A 21,592-nucleotide genomic window follows, 5' to 3' on the forward strand; every position below is an offset into this window, starting at 1 on the left:
ACGAATATGTGAGATTCACAGCAGAGCAGGCTAATTCTTTCGCAACACTCAAAAATGTACTTTCACTCTCTTCAAAGCTGGCATAGCACGAGCGTGAAGACACGAAAAAGGTTCCTCATCATCTCATCGTCTCGCTCTTCGTCCTGGCTTTGCTTGGACCCTTGAGCTGCGCTTTGCTGCCGAGGCTTTTTATCGATCCCCTCTCTCCTCTGTCAGTCAGAGCTGTTCTAGTCGAACCCGCCTCCATCAGCCTCCTCGCTCTCCTCTCCGTGTCAGCCTTGTCCAGAAGGCACTCCTGAAATCAAACTCCTGTTTACTTAGACATAGGAACAGAAATGATGCAGTATTTAATGCCATCAATACATTCCCATATAAGATTACTAATCGTTTGCAGGGCTGCAGGCCGGCTGGAGGTCATATGATTACCTTCACCATGTCCATCATTGTTAGTAACTTCATGTCTTCCAGAGGCCCATATGTTGCTAGGTAACACTGCTCTGCAAGGTTATTGATGGCCATCCGCACGGTTCCCTCTTCTTCAACCTGAGAGATAACGGCACCATGTGACACTTCTGAGGCCTCAATAAAGGTGTGACTCAAAAGGAAGGACACGCACCTTCCCTCTGGACAGGCCTCGCTCCACCAGCAGGGTAACCTCCGCCTGCTTGTTCTTCCCTTTCAGCGTGTCTAGCTCACCCTGGAGCTCAGACAGTTCCTTCATGGACATCTGCAACACATGAAAACTCCAACGAGCTTTTCATTCGAGCACAGTCTTCTGTCTACGCGGTATTTGTTCGTGTCCGACCAGCTTGTTAACGTTGTGCTGCTGCTTCATGTTCTGCAGTCGCCGTTGGCCCTGCTGCACCTCCTCTTCCAGATGCACCGAGCGCCGCAGGAGCTCCTGGTAAGTGATGGTCAGAGTCTCGTGGCGCCAAATGATGGGCATGCCTGAAGTGTCGGACCCACCGTCAAGGTAAGCTGAAAAAGGTTGTTGGTAAATGAATGAATTGGGATGAACTGAACCGGTTTGTGGCTCCTCGTGGATGGAAGAGTCATTGCTGGACTTACTGCTGGGGAGATAATCTAGAGTTTTCATCAAATAGTCTTCATAGATTTTGTATTTTTTCAATCGGTCCTTTAAGACTTGCTGCCTGCGTGTGAAATGACGCACGAATAAGCTGAGACAAAAGGTGCCGTGGCGAGACTCATCCTCCAATGAATGCCCATGCAGGGGTTAAAGTTCTCACCTGGCTTTCAACCATTGAAGCTGTTCTGTCAGATCTTCTATTTCTTTCTGCTTCATCGTGTTCTGGTCCCGCGCAGCCTCGTACTTCGTCTGTGCCCGTCGTCGCTGCGCTTCATTCTCAGCCACAAACGTCTCAAATCGCATCGCCCTCTCTTTAGCCTGGGTGAAACAGCCCCAGGGTTAACCTGATAATCTGATAGTCCATCATCATACAGTTGGCTCACCTGCTGACGCTTAATTTCCAGGTCAGACCTTCTCTGTGCCAGAGTCTCCACGCAGCTCTTAAACTCTTGTCGTTTGAGGGCGAGTTGCCGGTCCACCTCGTCCAACTCGGCCTGCTTCTTCAGAACCAGGGTCTTCTGCAAAGTGTTCACGCCTGCCTCAAGCACAATGCTTGAACTCTAAAATAATACGCACTGGTATAAACACACACAAAAAAACTCATCCCATGTCACAAGCAGGACAACAAAATGTCTTTTTTTTTCTTTTCTTACAAAATAAAATGCAACTTCACTGATTCTGACTTACCTCTGTTATAACAGGTATAAGGTTGACGTTGTCCTCCTTTTTACATCTAAGGACACAAGCAAGACATTTATAAAGACTTTTTAAAGAGAAAGAAAGAAGACTTGCTTCCTGATGAGTGATTAGAAACCCACCTGACGTCCTCAATCTGCGTAACAAACGCGTTTCTCATTCTGTTCTGCAGCTTGAGTTTCAGACGCGGATCGCGACTGTCTAAGAAAGGAAGGAAAGAAGTCATGGTGAATCCTGATGAGTCGGGTCCTGTCCCTTAGTCCACGTTCGGACGGACGGACGAGGTTCTGTTCCGGATGTTTTCCCGGTTTGTGTGGCTGTTCCCAAGGAGACGCATGCGAGACAGCGGGGCATGGGATCGTTTCTCGGTTGTCATGGTGGTTCTGTTTTATTATTGACCGAATGAGGCGCATCGAAATGAGATGGTTACATGGTTTCGGGACGACGACGCCCTTTGTGCAATAAAATACATGTATTTTTGCACTCACAGAAGAAAAAGAGTTTAATGTGTTGAGTATTTTTCCCCTCAAGGAGGATTTGTAAACAGCATCAACAAGATAAAGATGATAATGAGTTTCCTCTTCACATTTAAAGTCCATGGGAGGTGAACCGCTCCACATCAACTTCTGAGTTCTGCTGAAAATGCATTTGAATATGAAAATGTTCATTCAAACCCTTCACCAATGAAAAGAGAACAGAATTTGCCACATAATAAGTGATGACATCATGAGTCATTTCCAAACTCATGATGTCAAGAATTGCAACGTATGCACGCATCTTTAAACTAGATCTGAAGCCACTTCCAATATGCAGACATGCAGGAACCTTTTTTTTTAACAGTTGTGAAACTGGAACCTGCGGTTACATTTGTGTGCTTCCCCCCTTCTCATATATCACAGTAAGCATTGATACAGCAAAGAGGCAGAAGGCAGTGCAGCACAGAGGATCCACACCTGTAAACTGGATCACTGGTGAGTCAAAGAGATTCAATTATACTTCAAGCTTTATTAATATTATTTTACAGTTTTATGCACATGAGCATCCATCCGTCATTTCAGTTTTTTTTCTAAGTGTACTGAGAAGGCCTGTTTTTCTTAGTCTGTTAATCAAAGACACATGCATGAGCAAATAAACCAGCTCCAGCTCTGTGTGTTATTCTAATGGCATCGTTGTGCTGCATAGCTCACGGTAACACTACTCACAATCTCACCTCAGCGCAGCCTCTGCAGAACCGAGCCAGCTCGAACGTGGTTGAACATTCCCTTAAAAGGCATCCGTCCTCGCGGCCCGAGCTGCTGCGCTCTGATGCCTGCCAGTGCAGATTTAAGCACTGTCAAATGAACTGGCCCTCTAATTTATTCAGTCTGGCTCTTCAGTGTGTGTGTTTGTTACTATTTATATATCATCTATTGTTTTTGAGACTTTGCAAAACTGTTTTTTCAATTGCCGTTTCAAATATTCTTTTCTGATCCTCATCACTGATCTATGAAGAAGGACCAGCCGCTCACTGTTGGATGCTTGGAGCCTCAGGCTTGACAGGACGCCTCATCCTGGGATGATTACAATCAGCACATCCAGGTCTCTCTACCAGAGGCTAATCAGCAAGACCAATGACAGGCTGGCTGTCTGCTCCCTGGGTCTATGCTTCAGACGACTCAGCAGTCAACTTGATCAGGTGAGAAATTTAACAACAACATACACAAATAAACAATCTATGACACACGAGAGACGCTTTATTTTTTTTGATAAAAAGATGCCTGCAGGTGTGCTGAGTGAAAACACGCTGCAGCAACATTGAGATCGATATGTAAATATCTGTAAATAAGTGAGATGGTGAGAAAGTCAAAGTATGAAATGCTTAAAAAAGGTTTGGCACATGACGTTCATGAGCTCTATCATCATGTGGTCCCCATGTGACTCAAATATATCTGCTAGGATGAGAATCTTTTGTTTCTAATGGCACGCTATTCCAGCCGAGCCAAATTAAGAATCTGAGGACTCCCCCTCAATGTGACTTGATTTTTTTTTCTTACCCTCTCATGGGGCACGTGACTGAAACATCGTTAAGAAAGAGGATTTAAAATGATCTCAGTCTTTGTGAGCCTATGGCCATGCTGGCAGCGACTACTGAGGATACCAAGAAGTCATATCATCAGGGACTGTAGAGATAATACAAATAAGGCAGGCTTGATTTTCATATTAAGAGGATTTCTTTCTATAATTCAACTGTTTCCTCTTTCTTTCTTTCTTTCTTTTTGACAAACACTTTGGGATATTTGACAAATTTTCTCTCTCAAATGAATCATTAAATGAATAACATTAACATTAACATTAACCTATCAACCATGCTCTCTGGGTGCAATGAAAGACCGGGTTTTTTCCAAAAGTTTGGCTGTTGCGCATTTTATTACAGGATACAGAATTAAAGAGTGACTCATAAACCGTTGTGGGTTATTTATTTTGTAGATGTCCTTCTTTTATCTTTCTTTTCATTTTCCTGTGCTGCTATTCATCCATATTCTAGCGAAATTGTAATTTAATAAAATGGACTCTTTCCACGGAGGTAACTGGTAGTGCGGGAAGCAGCCAAATAAAGCCACCTCGGCCCTTCCCTTTACTGAATTATCTCCAGCGCTGTTTGTCTTATCACTCTTGACATATATGGACACCCCCCCGTCACCCTGCGGCCTGACAATCCTGTCCCAAAATAATCCTAGCGCACAGCTGACCCCCCCCCCCCCGACTCGGCGCGTTTCGCTGCTCCGCCGCCGCTGCGCCCTGTGGAGACGTCCTGCTGAAAGCTCACATTAGTCATGACCAAATTCATCTATTCTGAATACTTATCTCAGTTCCGAAATGCCGGAGGTAAATCTGATCGCATTGTGTCGCGACAGCGACGAGACAGGAGAGGAGGGGACGGTCGGAGCTGCGTAATGTCCGAGCAGGAGTGAGTCCTTGGGGTTGTTGATGAGGGTCTTATATGTGTATGGGGGGTGGGAAGGGGGTCCTGGGTAGTTTAATCTGGATTTTTTTTATTAATAACATAATTCAACCCAGAATAGTCATTCATCTAAATATATAGATTTCCCGCTCATGTCTGTATGGTGATGTCTGTTCCACTTCTTTTATTCCCCTTTCAAGGGATGAGGACCAGGTGGTCTCTGCCGTCAGGAGGGGGGATGTGAAGGCTGTTAATGATCTGGCAGCATCCGCCACTCACCGCCTCCTGAAGCAGAACAAAGATGGGTGGATACCGTTGCACGATGCAGCCCTGTGTGGACAGACGGAGTGCCTAAAGATCCTACTGAATGGTAGGACTTTGAAAGCGTCACAGGGAGTCCTAGTCCCTGATCAGATTCAGATCACATGAGCCTATAGGAGCTGTGTTGCAGGAGAGGCTGAATGCAGATGCATTTTGATGTTTTGGTGTGTGAAGATGAAGAATTAACCCAGCGGGTTTGGGTTTCTGCCGCAGCTCATCCGGGTTCAGTGGATAAACGTACCTGGCAGGAGCAAACAGCCTTGCTGCTCGCCGTGTCATGTGAACATGCATCATGTGTTCGGCGCCTTCTGGAGGCAGGCGCTGACCCGGACATCAGCAGCAAGAACAAAGACACCCCTTTGTACAAAGGTATACAGCTTTGAAATGACTTATGTCCCGCAGGACTGGAGACACGGAGACGAGCCCTGCTGACTGTGCAATCAGCTGCTGATTTGGCAGAGATCGTTCAGGCTTGTATCTGTTTTTTTTTTTTTTTTTGCAGCCTGTGAGTTGGAGAATCTGGACATGGCGAGCCTCATTCTGTCCTACGGTGCCACAGTGAACCAGCGGTGTGGGCAGGGATGGACGGCCCTCCACGAGGCAGTGTCCCGGGACAACACAGATCTGTGTGAGATGCTAATAAGCGCCGGGGCCACGCTCAATCCAGCTAACACCTACAGCATCGCACCGCTCATTGTGGCAGCTCAGCGAGGACAAATGAGGGCACTGCGTTACCTTATTGAAAGAGGTATACGTCTCTGATGAAGACACACGTCCCTGCTCATGATCTCCATTTAAAGACTCTGAAGTATACGAATGCTTCTGTTGTAGGTGCGGATGTGAACATGCAGACCTGCGATGGCTTCACGGCATTGCATGAGGCTACTAAAAATGGCCACAAGGGAAGCGTTGCATTGCTGTTGACTAAAAATGCAGATGCCAATAAAGCCACTTACTCAGGACTGCTGCCGCTGCACGTTGCTGCACAATATGGGCATCATGAGTAAGTGGAGATGCTATATTACAGTCCTATTCTAAAAATTTTTTTAGAGTAACATAAACCTGTGAGGTTAAAAACATAAAATCAGTGGTTATTATGGACACTAGCCTAAAGAAACTGCCTTGCATGTTTTTCTTCGTGTATTTTGTGTGCAGGATTGTTTCCCTGCTCGTCCCGGTGACAAGCCGAGCTCGGCTGCGCCACAGTTGGATCACCCCCCTCCACCTGGCAGCAGAGCACGACAGACACCGCGCGGCAGCTGTGCTGCTGAAGACAGGCGCAGACGTGAACGCAACACTGGCCTACAGCCGCGCTCTCCAGTACGCCGATCGACGCGCAACAGCCCTCTGCTTTGCTGTCGCCAACGGCGGCACGGAAACGGCAGAGGTGTTGCTGAAGGCTGGCGCTCGTGTGGACCTGGACCCAATCAGCCCTCTACTCATCGCAGTACGGAGGGGCTGCGTCAGAACTGTGTCCCTGCTGCTGGACAGAGGAGCTGACGCCAACGCCAGAATCCCCTCCTATGCGACTCCATTTCCCGCCGCTGTTGCACTTTGCATGAATAACCTGCCACTTCTCAAGTGCCTTTTGGACAACGGGTGCGATGCCCGCTCCTGTTTTGCATGTGCATATGGCAGTGACCCTCACCCGACGGAAGGAGGATCCCATCCGAGGGATGGAAGCGGTGGATATGTTTTGCAAAGCGGCTACATGCCTCCTTTAAACTGCAACGAGCCACCAGAGAGGGAAACACAGGTGTGAAATATACGGTGTCGGCCATTTCTATGTTCTTTACAAGTAACTTTCACTCTTGTTTTTATTCCCCCCTTCAGTTTTGTGAGTGGATCTCGACATCAGCGATGAGTGAATGGGCAGGGTCGATCGTGGACTTGCTGCTGGACCATGTTGGTCAGGTTCAGCTCTGCAGCAAAGTCGTAGACCTGCTGGACCGCCGTGAAGAATGGCTCGCTGTGAAGAGGAAGTCATGTGAGCATCATCGTTCACTCACATCCTAACATGCAGCTATACTTCCCTCCATGGCTTTCACTTCCTCACACACGCACGCAAAGCCAGTATATAGGCTATACAAGTATGAAAGTGGCAAACCTCTGTCGTCTTTTCTCCCTCCTCTCGCCCACAGTGTCACCTCGTCCACTGCTGCACCTTTGCAGGATGCGCATTCGGACTCAGATGGGGAGCCACAGATTGAAATCCCTCACAAGTCTACCTCTGCCAGACAGACTGATCAGATACCTGAGCCTGCATGATTGATTTGACCTTTAGATGAACGCCAAGCAACGTAAACCTCAGCAATGGGACTGTGTGCTTCTTATTTTAGTCGCAACTAAATATCTTCAATGCGTTAAAAAAGGTCCCCTCAAAGGAACCCTCTGTGTATAAAATGTCTATTTATATCCATTCTTAATGTGTCAAAAGTTTCTTTAGTCTGTCCATGTGAATGTTTTGGTTTCACAGAAACACTGAGTGGAAGTAAAAAAAAAAAAAAAAATCGAATACCCAACGGAGTTATTGATGGAAGTTAAATCATTTATTTGAAAACATGAGGCGATGCTTCAAATGTTCTGATCAAACAATACTTTGACAGAGACGAGGCAATTCTATTCTCGTCGCTCAAAGAGGGAACTAAAACAGGATGGATTCATTCAATGCGTTTGGTGCTGCAAGAACTAAAGTCGTCCTCTAGTCTAGAGGAACTAGAAGTACAAAACCTTTAACTTACTTTCAGATTTCAAATATTCGGAGGCATCAGATTTGGGTATCAAAGCGAACACGACACAAGTGCTGCATATAGCCACACGGGAAATGCATAAAGTATTCCAATAAGTGCTTTAGGAAGTGCTTTACGCACAGGATGTTGACTGCGGGGAAACGCCAAACGAACATAGCAAGTGCTGTTTACATGTTTCTGTGTGACTAAATGAATCCAAACACGCTGAAGATCGGTGACTGGGCCGTGGGTTTGGTCGGTATGGGCTTCACCACGACGTGAGTGTGGATTTTCTGCCCGTAAATGCGCTCGTGTCTCTCCGCCTCATTCCCCGCTGCTTTGCTCCACAGTCCCTGCAGGGGCGGATAGGGGACAACAACGTGGCTGTGGAGCAGCTGGTGTCCGCGGTGCTGGAAGGGACAGCAGCCGCAGGCGCTCACGCAGTGGCGAGAGGTCAGGTCCAATTTCTGCGCGTCTTTGTCCTCGCTGCTGCGGCGGCTGGACGCAGACAGATTGGCCTTCGCGTCAGCGTCCCAACTCTTTCTCCTCTTTTCGTGTTCGGCGTCCTCGGATATTCCCGCGTGGTTCCTTCTCACTCCTAAATGTGAGTGCTCCCTCTTAGTGTGCGTCAACTTGGGCTCTTCCCAAAACGAGGCTGGCAGTTGGCGCTTCCTCATGGGCACCTGCTGCACGGCGTGGCCTTGAACGGTCTCCACTCCGTGCGCATTCACGCGGCCCTTCTCGCCGCTCTCCCCGTCCTGGCGCGTCGTCGTCTCCGCCGGTTTGGCGCACCCGTATTCAGCCGGCCTGTGCGTGTGGCATCTTGGGATTCTGGAGTACTTCTGGGAAAACCGCTTGAGTTGTTTCTGCAGATATTTCCTGTGATCCACGGAGCGTCTGCACGGAGCCGACTTGTCCAAGGCCGCTTTGATATCACTGGATGCCAAATTCACAAAATTTAGCAACGTCTTGACCTCACTGTCTGCGTTCGCCATAGTTTGCACGGATTCTTGTCCAGTCAGTCCATGTCAGAGCTCGTGGTGCAACATGAAGACCTAAAAAGAAAAGCCGAAGTCAAATTTAAGACGTGCGCTTCAAGACTTGTGATGATGCTTAATAACCCTTTACTCACCACTGCTTGGTCCAGATCCCCCTCGAAGCCTCAATTCAAGCACAGATCTCACTCCAGGCTTGCAGTGGTGAGCGCTGCAACATGTTGAATGAATATAAACTCCTTGTAGTTCTGCTGCGTTCCTTGAACCAATCAGCGACCCCGCAGGCCCCTCACAATGCACCCCAATCAGCCTCCAAGCGCCCTGGTATCGAATTCTTCACCATTGCAAATTGTTGTCATGGAGATCTAGAAAAAGTCGCAGAGGGGATGCGATTTTTCTTTTCCCTATACACGGTGATTTCAGTGCGTCGGCCAAGCATCTCCTGAAATCCGGTGCATGTGCACGGCTAAGTGCAGTTCCTGGTTAATTATGGGTGCTTTCTAACTTTATCCCAGAGCTGAGTTTGAATCATGGATGCCCCACTCACCCTCCACCGATGATTCGGTGAGGAGAGGGGGGGGGAGATCTAAAGAGAGTGCATAACCATGGAACGGGGCTTGAACGCTCAAGAATCTTGTCTTTCTATTTGCCCCCTCAATCGAGAGACACAAAGGCTGAATTACTCATTCAAACCTCGCGGGACAAAGGCAAAGGATCTGGATAGCACTCCTGCATTTGTAGTCAAACATTTAGAGACTTAAATCGAGTCGTCATGAAGGAGAAAGAGTGGGACAAAGCCCATAGAATTGCCATCAGCAAACATTTTCCCTGTGTCATATTATAGGGTCTCCATGGCTCCCTCTGGCCTGCGAACAATAGCACGAGTTTGCACACTCGAATACTGTCACCCTGCCAACGGCTGCAAGGGCCCAAAACAGGACAATCCCCGGAGAAAGCACGGGCTCCGCGGGGAAGGTTGCACTGAAGGAGGACAAGGAGACTTGTGAAATGCTAATTGAGCTTCATCCCCTTATTGAAGTGGAAAGAGGAGCACCTATCCTTCCATTGAACCTCAGCAGCGGTTCGGCAGTGGAGTAGGATGCTAGGAAACTGTTAGTGTGGTAAGTCGCGCTTCATTCTTATGTGCACTAGGCTGCCCTAAACCATAAACCCTCTCTATGTCGAGCCGACAGGTCATTTCTCCCGAGTGAGCTGCAGGATAAATGATTGATTGCCTCATTCACTCCGTTTGGGGTTGTTTGAGGAGAGCGCTGCAGGTCTGTATCGTCTCTCTCTCTCTCTCTTTAGGTATAGTGAATCCCCCCCTATTCTGAGGGATCCTATTGTCCCCCTTTCTTCTTTCTCCCATGCACCTCTCTGTTCAGCTGAAAAGACCAATCAACAATGGGGCTCCCCTCCTTCGGCCTGTCACCCCACTTCTGTTCTTTTGAAGCGATGGAGAATGAGAAAGGGAAACGAGCACACACAGTAGCACCTATAAATCCACAGCGTTTTGCCGTCGCTGTGCCAAGGCAGGTGGGAAGAAATGTGTGTCAAGCAAATATTTGGGTTGTTGAGCTGATTTATGCAGCTCTTCTTTATTTACATTTACATTTTTAGAGTATTGAGGGCATTTACCTGCACACATGCAACATCAATTCATCGAACACAGACGTGAGTTTGCATGAATATATTTGTTGCACATCCAAAAATGCACACGGTTGCAGTGTGTGGGGGGGGTCTGTCATAATGCACAGCGATACTGCAGACTGCTGAACCAAAACGCTTCACCTTGTTTGCACTCTATAACTGAAATCTATTCAGCAGAAGCCCAGCGGCGCGAATACAACTGTGAAATATGACTCTGAACCAGCTCCCACGTACATTAATGAGATGCGCTCTCATTTCTTTGTTCAAACATAACTGTAATACATGTAATATGACACTGTATTGATCCACGGCCTCGGGGAGCAAAGTTTCACAGCAGTACAGTAGACCAGATGGAGATGCAAGATTCAATTCCGAATCAAATGTATAAATCGTAGATATATCTCGATCCAACAAGACAATGGCTCTCTGTAGATCACCGTAGAGTCAATTTAGAAATACCAGGAGATTTTTGGCACTCACCCAATTTATATCTAAGATTTACACATTGATTCAATGTCAGCGTTGAAGATTAATGCTTCCCAATAGCAATGGATCATCCCAGGCATACACATTATGCTCAGGAGTTTGCAATAAATAATGACAAACATTTTCCCCAGAGGAATATGGGGATGAATCTATATCTTCAGATTTTTTATTTTTATTTTTTTCCGAGTAAATAGATGTCCTTTTCCTTGATGTTTATACTTTTCTCATCTCTGTAGTGGAATTCTTTATGTTGTTTTACTTCATTTGTTGTTTATGGGGCAACCATATAGCTCTAGATTGTCCCACTAGATGGCAATCTTCCTCCACTAGGATCAACTGGACAGGTCGACTGAAGGATAAATGCACAGACTGTTACAGTTCCATTAATATAATTGGCCATTAATGTTAGTTAAATGTCACGGGTTACGATGTAACATTTGGAGCCAGTTTGTTTGCACGGATGCTGGTTAAGTATCTCAGCACAAATAAAACCACTGAAGAACAGAGTAATCTTATTAAGGGATTTTCTTATCTGACGTTTAAGAGGATGTGTTTTATGTTGTGCAAGCAGGAAGGAACCAGGAGGATGTAGTGCTTTTTTTTTTCTTGTCAGATAATCAATTCTAAGACCGATTGGAGGAGAGGATGGGCAAGCTGAATATGCCCAACCCAGGCTTGCTCTGGAAAATATCTTCCTTGTATGTGCAAATGCAGTTTAACAGCAGCTGTGGATTTTCCACTCTGACAGTCACCCACAGCTCTTGTGCATGAGCTCACCCCATTGCTGTCTGTGAAGAGCTGTTTGATAGGCAAGAGACGTGATGAATGCTCAGCCGTAAAAATAAATAAATAAATTACCAATGCTGTAGGGCGAGATGTGGAATCCATTGATCTTAATCCACTGTTGCATGGCTTAGATGCTGGTTTTTGGGTATTTGGAATAAGAAGCATGTGACACAATTGGCTTCCGCTTCTCTTATTTAAACTCAAGCAGCACCTTCAGAGGGATAAATCATTTTGGCCCGATGAACGACTGTGGATGTTTGAAACGTGAATTCGATATGACAGTGAAATACAGACTGGAAGGCATGTTTGTTTACCCGTCCTGCAAAAGCTGACACCTTTCGAGTATCGCTGCTGCTGATGTGCATTATGCAAGATAATGGATCTATAAACGGTTTAATGGATGGTGTTGGTGCTCCACAACAAAGAGTATATGCATACAGAAGGGGGGGGAAGTATACTGAAATCGTGCTTGGCTGCAAGTATTCATAATTGATGAAAGGCTCTTTGTAAGGAATCAGTACTAAATGCTGATTACTATTTCCTAAACTGCAAGGTCTGATCAACAATCCTAAACCTGTAGATATTCCATATACAGCTAGAAAACAGCCAGAGCATACACACCCACATCAAGGCAGACCAGATTACCCATGATTCAAAGCACCTAAAATCAATATTCCCATGGTAGTAATATGGCTCATTAATGAAAATACTACAGAGTCACATTTTTATCATAACTAGTTTGGTAAAAATTCTGTGGTTCCATTTTTGTTACATAACATACTCTTTCACCGAATTTCCTGAAAATCAGTGGGCATGGCAGAGGACAGATAGGCAGAGAGGAGCAGACACACCTGGGAACCAGCTTCCTGTCACCTGCTGCTTTAAATTAAAAGCAAATTACCTTATCAGCAGTTCTAACATGTAGGAGCCTTTAACCTGATCAGGCTTTTTAACCTTATCATTTCCCGTGTGATCTAAATGATGTAAACAGAAAGAGTTGACCTCATCTAAAGCTAGTGCATTTCAATTAACCACTCATGGCTCTGGGCTGTGGGGTCATTTCTGTGCCATAGTGGAGAACACCAGCACCATTACGCACGCAGCTCTGCTACCCTTTGCTGTCTGATTCTTTGGACTCTGGCCTATAGCGCCACTTCTTGCATCAATTATAGTGTCATTAAAGGAAATGAAGCTTTAAATATAGAAACATTTCCTTCAAATTGATTTTGTTGCTGAGCTTCAGCAGCGAAATGCCAAGTCGCGCCTGATCTCAGCCCGCTTTGGGACGCATAAGTGTTCCAGCGGGCACGCAGCGCGTCAAAGACGGGCATGCCAATGTTTGCAGTCGGTAGGCGTCTCTCTCTCCCCCTCTCTCTCTCCACTTGACTGTAATTCGGTCGGTCTAGTACGCGTCATCCTTACCGACGCCTCCGCGCATTGTGGGCTTTTACTTTCTGCCTATACCACTATTAAAAAAAAAAAAAATCAAACATAAACAAGCAACTGACTCCTTCATAATCACAGCGCCTTCCCCGCTGCTTTTAGGGAGGCGCGGAGGGGTGGGGTGGGGTGGGGGGGGGGGACTTTGTTTGAGAGCGTCACACACTGTCGGGACCGAGCTGATCCGAGCGCTGCATCAAGAGCGCGGCGGTGATGCTCCGGTGTAAAACAGCCCGCTGTCTTTTGGCACAGAGGGGGGGGATGCACCAGTTTAACCCTGCGGACCCCGTCAAACAGCATTCAGCCCAGATAAGTTGAGCCGACGCGTGATCCAGTTGGGAGGAATATCCTGCCGCGCGTTGCTGTTTCTGAGGATCGCGCCCCGTTCGCGTTTTTTCTTCTTCTTCTTCTTCCTCTGTCTTTAACTTCGATGGCCCATTTGCACTCATGCTTGCAGCCGAGGAGGGATGTAAGGCACGGGGCCGCGCACCGCCCTCATCTTGCTCCGGAGTAGCGGCGTGATGCGCGTCGCCATCTGAGTGGCAATAATACTATAATAAACTCCAAACTTCTTTGGAGATGTGAGTTGTTGAGCTCTGCTGCGCGCACCCTACCGGCTCGCCTGTCCTATGCGACCGACAACGGGACGTCAAGAGGAAAATGATTGCGGCATCAACGGTTCCCGGAGACGCTTGTCGCCGCTGAGCCGGACAGGGTGGATGGTTCTTCCCCAAACTGTTCGAGCCTATGTCCTCTGCGTTCATTTGTTGGAAACGCTGCTTAGTGTCTGCGAGAACAGCGCCAAAAGGAATGCTCGTCCCAGACCTAATGCCATTTACTTTAAGCTTTTTGCCTTTCCTCTTCGGTCATTGCCTTCTCTCACTGTTTTTACTCTCTTGCCAGGTAAGCGCTATATGATCATTTTACGCACGAGGAGCTGTTACACTAATGCAGTTCCATTTATCTGTGGATAGGAGCTGTGGACGTGAAAGCCACTTATATAATATGCTATGTAGTTAATATTGCATGTGTGTTTACGCATGGATGTTGGAGTCACCGATCCAGGGCAACACCTGTGTGTAAGAAATACTGTTAAGCATTCATGCGTGGTTTCCAGTCAGGGATGAGAAACGTAGCCACGCACGCACGCACGCACGCATTAGAGACGCCCAGATTTCTCGTAGTGGGAATATGGAGTGTTTTCGTGATAGCAGTATTCCGTTATCCCACTATAGGATCCCTGCAGCAGTGATGAGCATTCTAACCTCTGCCCCGCGGCTGCTGCCTACAGATAGTGTCGAGCTGTTGCTCACGCAGTGTTGCCAGGGTCCGCGCGTAATGGGATCTGCTTGAGTTTCCAAGTCTACCCACGCACACTCCTCGGGGCAGCCATGCTGCCCACTCTGTTGGTGGGTGGTTTCTCACGGGGGCAGCGGGGCTGCAGCCATATGTGTGATCTGCTATTCTGCATGTACAACGTATACGCGTGTGTGCGTGTGTGTGTGTGTGTGTGTGTGTGTGTGTGAGAAAAGACCGAGGGGATACCCACGGTGCTGCTGAGCCCGGTGCGGTGCGGTGCGGTGCCGCTGACGCTCCTCTGTCTGTCTCTCTCCCTCGCCATAAGGGAGAACTCCAGAGGTCATGCTCACGGACCGCGGCGGAGAAAGTTAGCGAGCAGTGCCAGCTGGCATGCACCTGTCGAAGATACCCCCCCCTCCCGCCCCCGCCGCCTCCCCCACCTCCCCCGCGGCTACTGGGCACCACAGGTAAGCGGGCACTCACGCCTGTCTCGCTCCCAATCTGTCTGTCTGCCTGTCTGTCTGTCTCGTTTTGAAGTTGAGCTTCCGGCAATAAGGAGATGCGGGTGCGGGTTTTGTTTGTGTGTTGGCGCGTAAAATGCGCGCATACCAGTGCGCTCCCTAATCTGAGATGGTAAATCCACCCACAGAGAGTCACATATATTTCACGGTCCAATGAAAGCTGCTGTGATTTGTATGTAGTCTCAATGAGATATGGGACAGGTGTTGGTGCAGGTAGAGCTTCAGAGTGCGTAATCATTAGCATCACAGCAGACATCAGTGTAGAGCTTCTAATTAATCAATTCCAGTCAGTTATTTTCTATATCTGGTCGATTTCAACAGACTTCTGTGAGCGACCTATATGAATGGAGAATTCTAGAGCCCTCTGTGAATGTTGCATAAAAGCAACCAGGACCATCTGAGGCAGGGGTTTTAATATCCAGCTGCAGCCAACCCACTGCTGGAAAACTCCATCTCAAGTGTTTGATGCCTCCACCAACACCAGAATGTCCTGATAAATATGATATCGAGGCCACTTTTTAATTCCCTTTTTTGCTTTGCACAGAAAAGTTTGCAGATAATTGGGAAACAATGAATAATTTACTTAAATTAGATTTTTATTCACTTCTCTTTTTCATCTAATTGATCTTGATCTCTTTTCTTTCAACCCAATTGGCACAACAGCAACTGTTGATACTGTAGATTTTAAAAATGTAATGAATATGCACACTTTATTTGAAAAAAACTGGGACAGTCACTGCAAATTTATGCATGTACTAGAAGTAAAAAAAAAAAAAAAGTTTGTGACTCCTTGTGCTCAGGAGTACAAAATTGGAATTAAGTAGCATTCATGCTGCTAAATGAACAGATACGACTAAACAGATGCATGGATGTAGGAGAGTATCTAACGCTGCAGCAAGACAAAGAAAGTTCAGCGTTACAGACACGAAGCTGCTGATGCACATAATGTTATTCAGCATTCCCGGTGAGCGATCTTACCTCATGGATCTAATGTGGAAAGAGCAGGAGGCTCCTGCAACAGTAATTGATGTGGGCAGGAGTGCTGGTGTAAGGAAGGCTGATGGGACCTTAAATGATGCATGGTGTCAGGTTAGATATCTTTGAACCTAAAATCGAGGGATGGCTGTGGCTCAGTTGGAAGAGTGGGTCGTCCAGTCATTGGTAAGTCATTGGTTTGAATCCCAGCTCTTACTGTTGAAATGTCAAAATGTCCTTGGGCAAGACACTGAACCCCAAATTGCTCCCAGTGGGTCTGGCAGCGCCTCGCATGGCAGCAGTCGCCCACTGGAGTGTGAGTGGGTGAATTTGAGGCCAAAATTGTAACACACTTTGGGCACTGCAAAATGTGGCGTTATTGTTATTGATCTATTGTACAGGATCTAATAAAAATGCTTGAGTGGGTTTTTCAAATAAATATAATGTTTAATTTATTATCTCTTCTTCTGCATCCAAATCTCTCTCCTCCTTCCCCCTCTCTCGTTTTCTTTTATTTTGCTAGTGGCAGAGCCTATAGTGCCTTTGATGAGGCCCTGGTGGATGGAGATGGATATCATAGTTCTGGGAACGGCGGGCTGTGCCTCAGTCGTCTTCCTCCTTTCAGCCATCATCATCTGCTACAAGGCCATCAAGAGGTTAGATGTCGTTTAGCTTATTTTCGTTTAAATCCCACTCTATTTAGTGACGACACTTGAAACACAATCAAGCATGTCCTGTGTAATTGGATGGATGGGACGCTACACACACACACACACTCCAAATCGTGCAAAGCACTGCACGTTCACGGAGGATGCTCGTGCGCATCCATCCATTAACAAACAGCATCTGTGCATACGTAGATGCAGATGCATCATCTTGGCACATTTACACACTTGGAATTGCGCTCTGCTAAAATCAGGAGCTACATCTGTCTTTTGCTTGTGTGTATTAAAATTGATTTAGCGTCATTGCTTATTATATTTATGGAGCGGTACAAAGCCCGCATGCCAGAAGGCTTTCATCAGCAGAACTCTATTTCTCCTTTCTCTAAACAACAAATAAGCAAAGTCAGGCAGCGGAAGTAATGGGTGGTTGGCGCAGGAATTCATTATGGCAATTCTCCAGCCCCCCCGTGTAGCCAAGGGGCACCTTTTTTTTTTAATGCAGTAGCGGTAAGAAAGCGTTGTTGCAATACAAGCACTAGCCCCAAACCCAAGTCATTATTTATGAATTAATTTGCGCAGTCATTCAGTCGCAGGCCGCATCTTTTATACATGCAAGCGGGTCGTGTCCTGAAGCTTTGTGGGCTCTAGACTGCAGATGATGTGCCCAAGCCAAGCCGCCCTCCCCTCTGAATGAGGAGGGGAAAATACTCAGGTCAGGCCAGGATGGCCTCATTAGGCATTCATTAGTCACCAGCCAATAAGAGAGCAGTCCAGGGAAGATGCAATTCCGTTAACATTTGTCATGGACGCTCTCATCATCCATCCTTCCTCAGAGGACGGAGGGAGAAACAACACAGAAAAACAATTTTCCCAAAGGAAGCAAAGGCAGTAATTGAGCTTCTCAGTCAATAACAATGTGTGAGCCAGTTTGAGAGTGAGAAAAGCACAGCTAGTTTATATATATATATATATATCCCTTCCATCCCCTCAAAGCTCTGGGCTTTCCCAAAGAACATCAGATGGCTGTGGGCCAATGCCTGCGCTCCACAAGCAGCAGAGGAGCTCGTCCTGCAGGTCCCAGCCCTCATGGCCTTTTGTTATGTTTTATAATCTGTGTCTTGCCAGTCATCTTTCAGAAGCAAATGGGCTGGAGAGAAAAAAAAAAACCCTGTAATTCTATTGAGTGGCCAAAGCACCAGGGAGGCTGGTGTTTGCAAGCCATCCAGAGCAAAAGACATGAGGCTGAAATCCAGGCTGGAGACAGAACAAGCAAAACTCAAACCAACTGGCTAATGAAGCTGGATGTCCCCCCCCTCCAATCACTGAGATGCTTATTCAAAGATGAATCACGTCGGCCCCAGCATTACATTTACTATTACATTAAGGTCATGTGACCTATTTTCCAAATGACTCCACCAGCAAAACTGAAAGTGAAAACAGATTTTTTTTTCTTCCACCGCATGTCTTATAATGCTCTTTCTTTGAACCATAGCACGTAACTGTAATTTCCATATGGCTAGAGTAATCATAAACAGCATAACACATGTCCCATTTTCACCACGATCCATTCCTCAAACTTCAAACAGGCAAGTGTGCTGTGATTGCACAGCTTTGATATGAAATATTCATCCGACCTGCGAAGTGTTGTGTTGCCACCTGCCACGCTGTCAACAGCACGGCATCTATTATTGAAGGCCTGTTTAGGGGGTCGGTCTGAGTGCCCAGTGCTCTGCCCTGTGTGGCAGCCCGAAGCGGCACGGTCAGTCCGAGCAGAGACTAGACACCCTGGGAGAGCGAGAGAGGATCGAAGGGCCTTCCAGCAGGCTTTACATTCATTAGTGTAAAAGAGCATTTTACCATATGCATAAATGGAGAATTCCCAGACTGACTGCAAATAAAGGCATATGTCCCTTAGAGTAAATCTTGGTATATTCCGACTCCTGGCCAGTCATTTCCCACGGAGCAAAATGTGTTTCCGCCTTATGGCGGCACAGTGTCCTTTTTGAGGCTTTTCCCAAATCCCACAGGGACAGAGCAAGAAGCATCTGTCCGACATGGCAAGCATCTATCCCTGGTGTCCCCAACCATAAGGCCCCTTCCAGTTGACCAGAGTCCCACCAGAAAGATCATTTACATTAGCTCACACCAACTCCGACTGTCCTAAACAATACAGATTAAATTGAGACATCCTGCTCATACATGGTTCCTAACAATAAAAGCATAATTAATATGTTCTAATAAAGTAAGCTTGATGTAGTGTTGAACTCTATTTAGTAAGTAGTTAAAGTACTGCCCTTCATTCAAATGAAAGGCCCCAAATCAAAACATATTTTTAGTTCTTAATTTATTATTTATAGATAATTAATATACAGCAGGTCCAAAAGACTCCAGTCATGCAGGCGTCTATGTGAGGCTGTACTAGACCGAGCTTTGAGCTACATGCTAGTCGTGACGTTGCTGTCTGACATTTAGCATGTATAAAGTGTATGTTGCTTCCCATCTAACTTTAGTTTGTCAGCAGCCTGACATTGACTAAATACAGAGTCAGGTCCAGGATGATGGAGCTGTAATTAGTTTTGCTGATATTTGTCTTTAAAAATACTGAAATGATGACCAGCAGACCAGATCGGGTAGATTCAACCCAATGATGAGGCTCTGAGACTCAGGACATAATGACAAGCGCATCTATAAAGCATAGCAGAAAGAATATAATCCAACATCATGAAATGTTGCCTTCAGGCTAGCGTTTGTATTCTTTTGCTCAACAATAATGCTGTGGAAATCGTAGGATGGCTCATTTATTTTTAGTCATTTATTTTTATTTAAAAAAAAAAAGATAATGTTTTAAAAATTTTACATCCTCACTTTAAGACAAATGTGTCCTTCCCTTTCAGAGACTTAAACATAATGTTTCTTGCCTGGCTGTTTCACTGGATTGCATAACGTCACGTTATGAGCTCATTTCCCCCTGTAATCTGTCCCCCTTCTCTACTCGATGCACGAGAAGGGGGACAGATTTGTAGCGGACTGGGAATGTTTGTTTGTCCGAGTCGGACCGGTCAACCTTTCAGAGGCGAGGAGACGCTGAGCTAAGATGTCGCTCGAGGGTCCTCTGTTGAGCGGGACAATGACTGTACTTAACTGTATTCAGATCTGTCTCTGCGTTACATAAGCCAGAGTAGGGTAGAGCAGCTGAGGGGGTCGGCGCAGAAGCACACAGTACACTGGACAAATATAATAACCACAAAGGCAGCAAGGAGTACATGAAAAGAGCCGTATTGAATGATTCTGCCCTTCACAGGCCGGCAGCAGCGGGGGGGGGGGGGGGGGGTCATGTGTTGGGGCTTTATTTTTGCACCAGAGAGTGCTCACCGTGTTACAGCACAGCCGGTGTTTACAGGGGATTTATGTCTTATTCCCAAGTTGTTTTGACAGCCACACTCACCTTCATTACGTAGAGGGAAGATTGCATCTGCCAGTCAGTGACGGCAATTGCCTTATCCCCCCCCCCCCCCTGTGTTGCAATGCATCTTTGCCTCCTGCTTCCATGCAGAAGTGACCTTTGCACATTGTGTTTATTAGAAAGGATTGCTGGGAGAAGCGATTCCACCCGGAGGAGCCCGTGAAATCGAATCAGCCCGTAGGTTAATAGTCTAGAAACTGTGTTTAATGGCATGGCCTGTAGCTAATGTCACGGCTCGCTTGTCAAGAACTTTGTCCTCGTGTGATGAAAATGCTTATTCGCAGGAAACCGCTACGAAAGGAGGAGAACGGGACAAGTCGTGGGGAGTACGCCATGAGCATCCGTAACAAGAAGGCCATGGGTACGAACAACACTGTGGTATAGACTGTCTCCTCCAAGATGCAGGAAGTGACATCACAATTACTGTCTTCTCTCCCTTCCCCCCGCCCTGGATGCAAGAATCCCTTCTCACCCAGAACGCAACTGGGTTTTACCTGTGGTTTTTAGGTAAACTGTTTTTTGTTTTTTTTGCTTGTCACCCGGACTCGAGATGCCGTTTGGCTCAAGATGGGCTGCAAAAGATGGAAGGCAGGAAGAAATCCTCAAACCCCAACGGCGCTAAAAGTGGCACAGCAGGCTGAACAGTAACAGCAAGTGTTGCTGACAGGCTGGTTGGCTGCTGGCTGGAGAGGGACTATCTGCCAGTCTGCCGCAGATCCAGCCCTCATGCACTGTTGACATCTGCAACGCAACAACAGACAATACAGCCCTGCGGTCCCAAGAGGCGGCCGGACGGGACAGCCCATCACAAACAATAAAAAAAAAAAAAAGTGCATGCAGTTTTTACAGAGAATGCAATGTTTTTTATATTCCAATCAACACACGGTCCGTCTTTGCTTCTCCATTTTTGAGTCAGATGCGTTGTGAGAGGCGTGACGTCACGGTTGGTCCTGGCTCGGAAATGTGGATTTATCTGACTATGCAATTTGAAGAAATTTATTGGGAAAAGAAAAATAACTGTCTTGTAAGTTACGTCATTAGGACTACTGAACATCTAGATGAATTCATTTGATTTATTTATAGCTGTTTTTTTTGTTTTTGTTTTTTTTAACTGGATCATTTTTAATCAAAGTAATTCATTTGTGATGCTCTTGTGTTTGAAGCCTGCTGTCAGGTTGTTGAGACCCTGATGCAGAAAACACACTGGCTCTGTGTACTTTCGGTATCGGTCCCCTCGTCTCTGGGTGTTTTTCAGGACACTCTGCTTTCCGGATGCTCCAACTTATGAGTCTGGGGTCTTGTTGATTTCCTATGTGAATGTGTGTTTTACAAACATTGCTTCATTATATTTCCGATCCGTTAAGTCAACGTGAGATGTCTTCAGCCATGTTTTCATTTGCCAATCTTTATTTATGTATGTATGCATGTATGTATGGATATTTATTTATTCATTTTTGCTGCATCTCCCACTATAGAAATGGTGTGGGGTGGTGAGAGACAGGAGACTCAGCCAATAGCCAGAGATCAGGTTTCATCCC

General features: G+C 46.4%; 4 protein-coding genes across 4 annotated transcripts; 2 read left to right on the top strand and 2 right to left on the bottom strand.

Annotated features, from left to right (window-relative positions):
• Positions 1 to 118: 118 nt before the first annotated feature.
• ccdc197 (coiled-coil domain containing 197) lies at positions 119 to 2,009 on the bottom strand. The gene is made up of 9 exons (XM_068752091.1): positions 1,906 to 2,009; positions 1,775 to 1,820; positions 1,471 to 1,647; positions 1,248 to 1,405; positions 1,069 to 1,151; positions 806 to 978; positions 617 to 727; positions 427 to 543; positions 119 to 295 (listed from the first exon to the last, which is right to left on the bottom strand). The coding sequence occupies exons 1-9, from the start codon at positions 2,007 to 2,009 to the stop codon at positions 119 to 121; spliced, it is 1,146 nt and encodes a 381-aa protein (XP_068608192.1).
• Positions 2,010 to 4,596: 2,587 nt separating this feature from the next.
• LOC137907613 (ankyrin repeat and SOCS box protein 2-like) lies at positions 4,597 to 7,456 on the top strand. Its single transcript, XM_068751967.1, has 8 exons — positions 4,597 to 4,730; positions 4,925 to 5,094; positions 5,259 to 5,414; positions 5,548 to 5,793; positions 5,877 to 6,048; positions 6,201 to 6,801; positions 6,879 to 7,032; positions 7,187 to 7,456. The coding sequence occupies exons 1-8, from the start codon at positions 4,597 to 4,599 to the stop codon at positions 7,315 to 7,317; spliced, it is 1,764 nt and encodes a 587-aa protein (XP_068608068.1). The 3' UTR covers positions 7,318 to 7,456.
• Positions 7,457 to 7,980: 524 nt separating this feature from the next.
• Positions 7,981 to 8,769, bottom strand: LOC137908054 (protein FAM181A-like). Its single transcript, XM_068752414.1, has one exon. The coding sequence runs from the start codon at positions 8,767 to 8,769 to the stop codon at positions 7,981 to 7,983; it is 789 nt and encodes a 262-aa protein (XP_068608515.1).
• Positions 8,770 to 13,760: 4,991 nt separating this feature from the next.
• Positions 13,761 to 20,438, top strand: prima1 (proline rich membrane anchor 1). The gene is given in 5 exon segments (XM_068752405.1): positions 13,761 to 13,934; positions 13,936 to 14,034; positions 14,756 to 14,897; positions 16,450 to 16,582; positions 20,339 to 20,438. Coding segments are annotated over 5 exon segments (648 nt in total).
• The last annotated feature ends 1,154 nt before the right edge of the window (positions 20,439 to 21,592 follow it).

Source organism: Brachionichthys hirsutus, chromosome 18, assembly GCF_040956055.1.
Source record: "Brachionichthys hirsutus isolate HB-005 chromosome 18, CSIRO-AGI_Bhir_v1, whole genome shotgun sequence".
NCBI lineage: Eukaryota > Metazoa > Chordata > Actinopteri > Lophiiformes > Brachionichthyidae > Brachionichthys > Brachionichthys hirsutus.

Excerpts from the sequence above, each read along its gene's own strand:
- ccdc197 (XM_068752091.1), bottom strand. The coding sequence starts at position 2,009 with ATGACTTCTTTCCTTCCTTTCTTAGACAGTCGCGATCCGCGTCTGAAA. Across the intron at positions 1,821-1,905 it reads ACGCAGATTGAGGACGTCAG|ATGTAAAAAGGAGGACAACG; the intron begins GTGGGTTTCTAA and ends TTGTGTCCTTAG. Across the intron at positions 296-426 it reads CAATGATGGACATGGTGAAG|GAGTGCCTTCTGGACAAGGC; the intron begins GTAATCATATGA and ends GTTTGATTTCAG.
- LOC137907613 (XM_068751967.1), top strand. The coding sequence starts at position 4,597 with ATGACCAAATTCATCTATTCTGAATACTTATCTCAGTTCCGAAATGCC. Across the intron at positions 5,794-5,876 it reads GCGTTACCTTATTGAAAGAG|GTGCGGATGTGAACATGCAG; the intron begins GTATACGTCTCT and ends CTTCTGTTGTAG. Across the intron at positions 7,033-7,186 it reads CGCTGTGAAGAGGAAGTCAT|TGTCACCTCGTCCACTGCTG; the intron begins GTGAGCATCATC and ends TCTCGCCCACAG.
- LOC137908054 (XM_068752414.1), bottom strand. The coding sequence starts at position 8,769 with ATGGCGAACGCAGACAGTGAGGTCAAGACGTTGCTAAATTTTGTGAAT.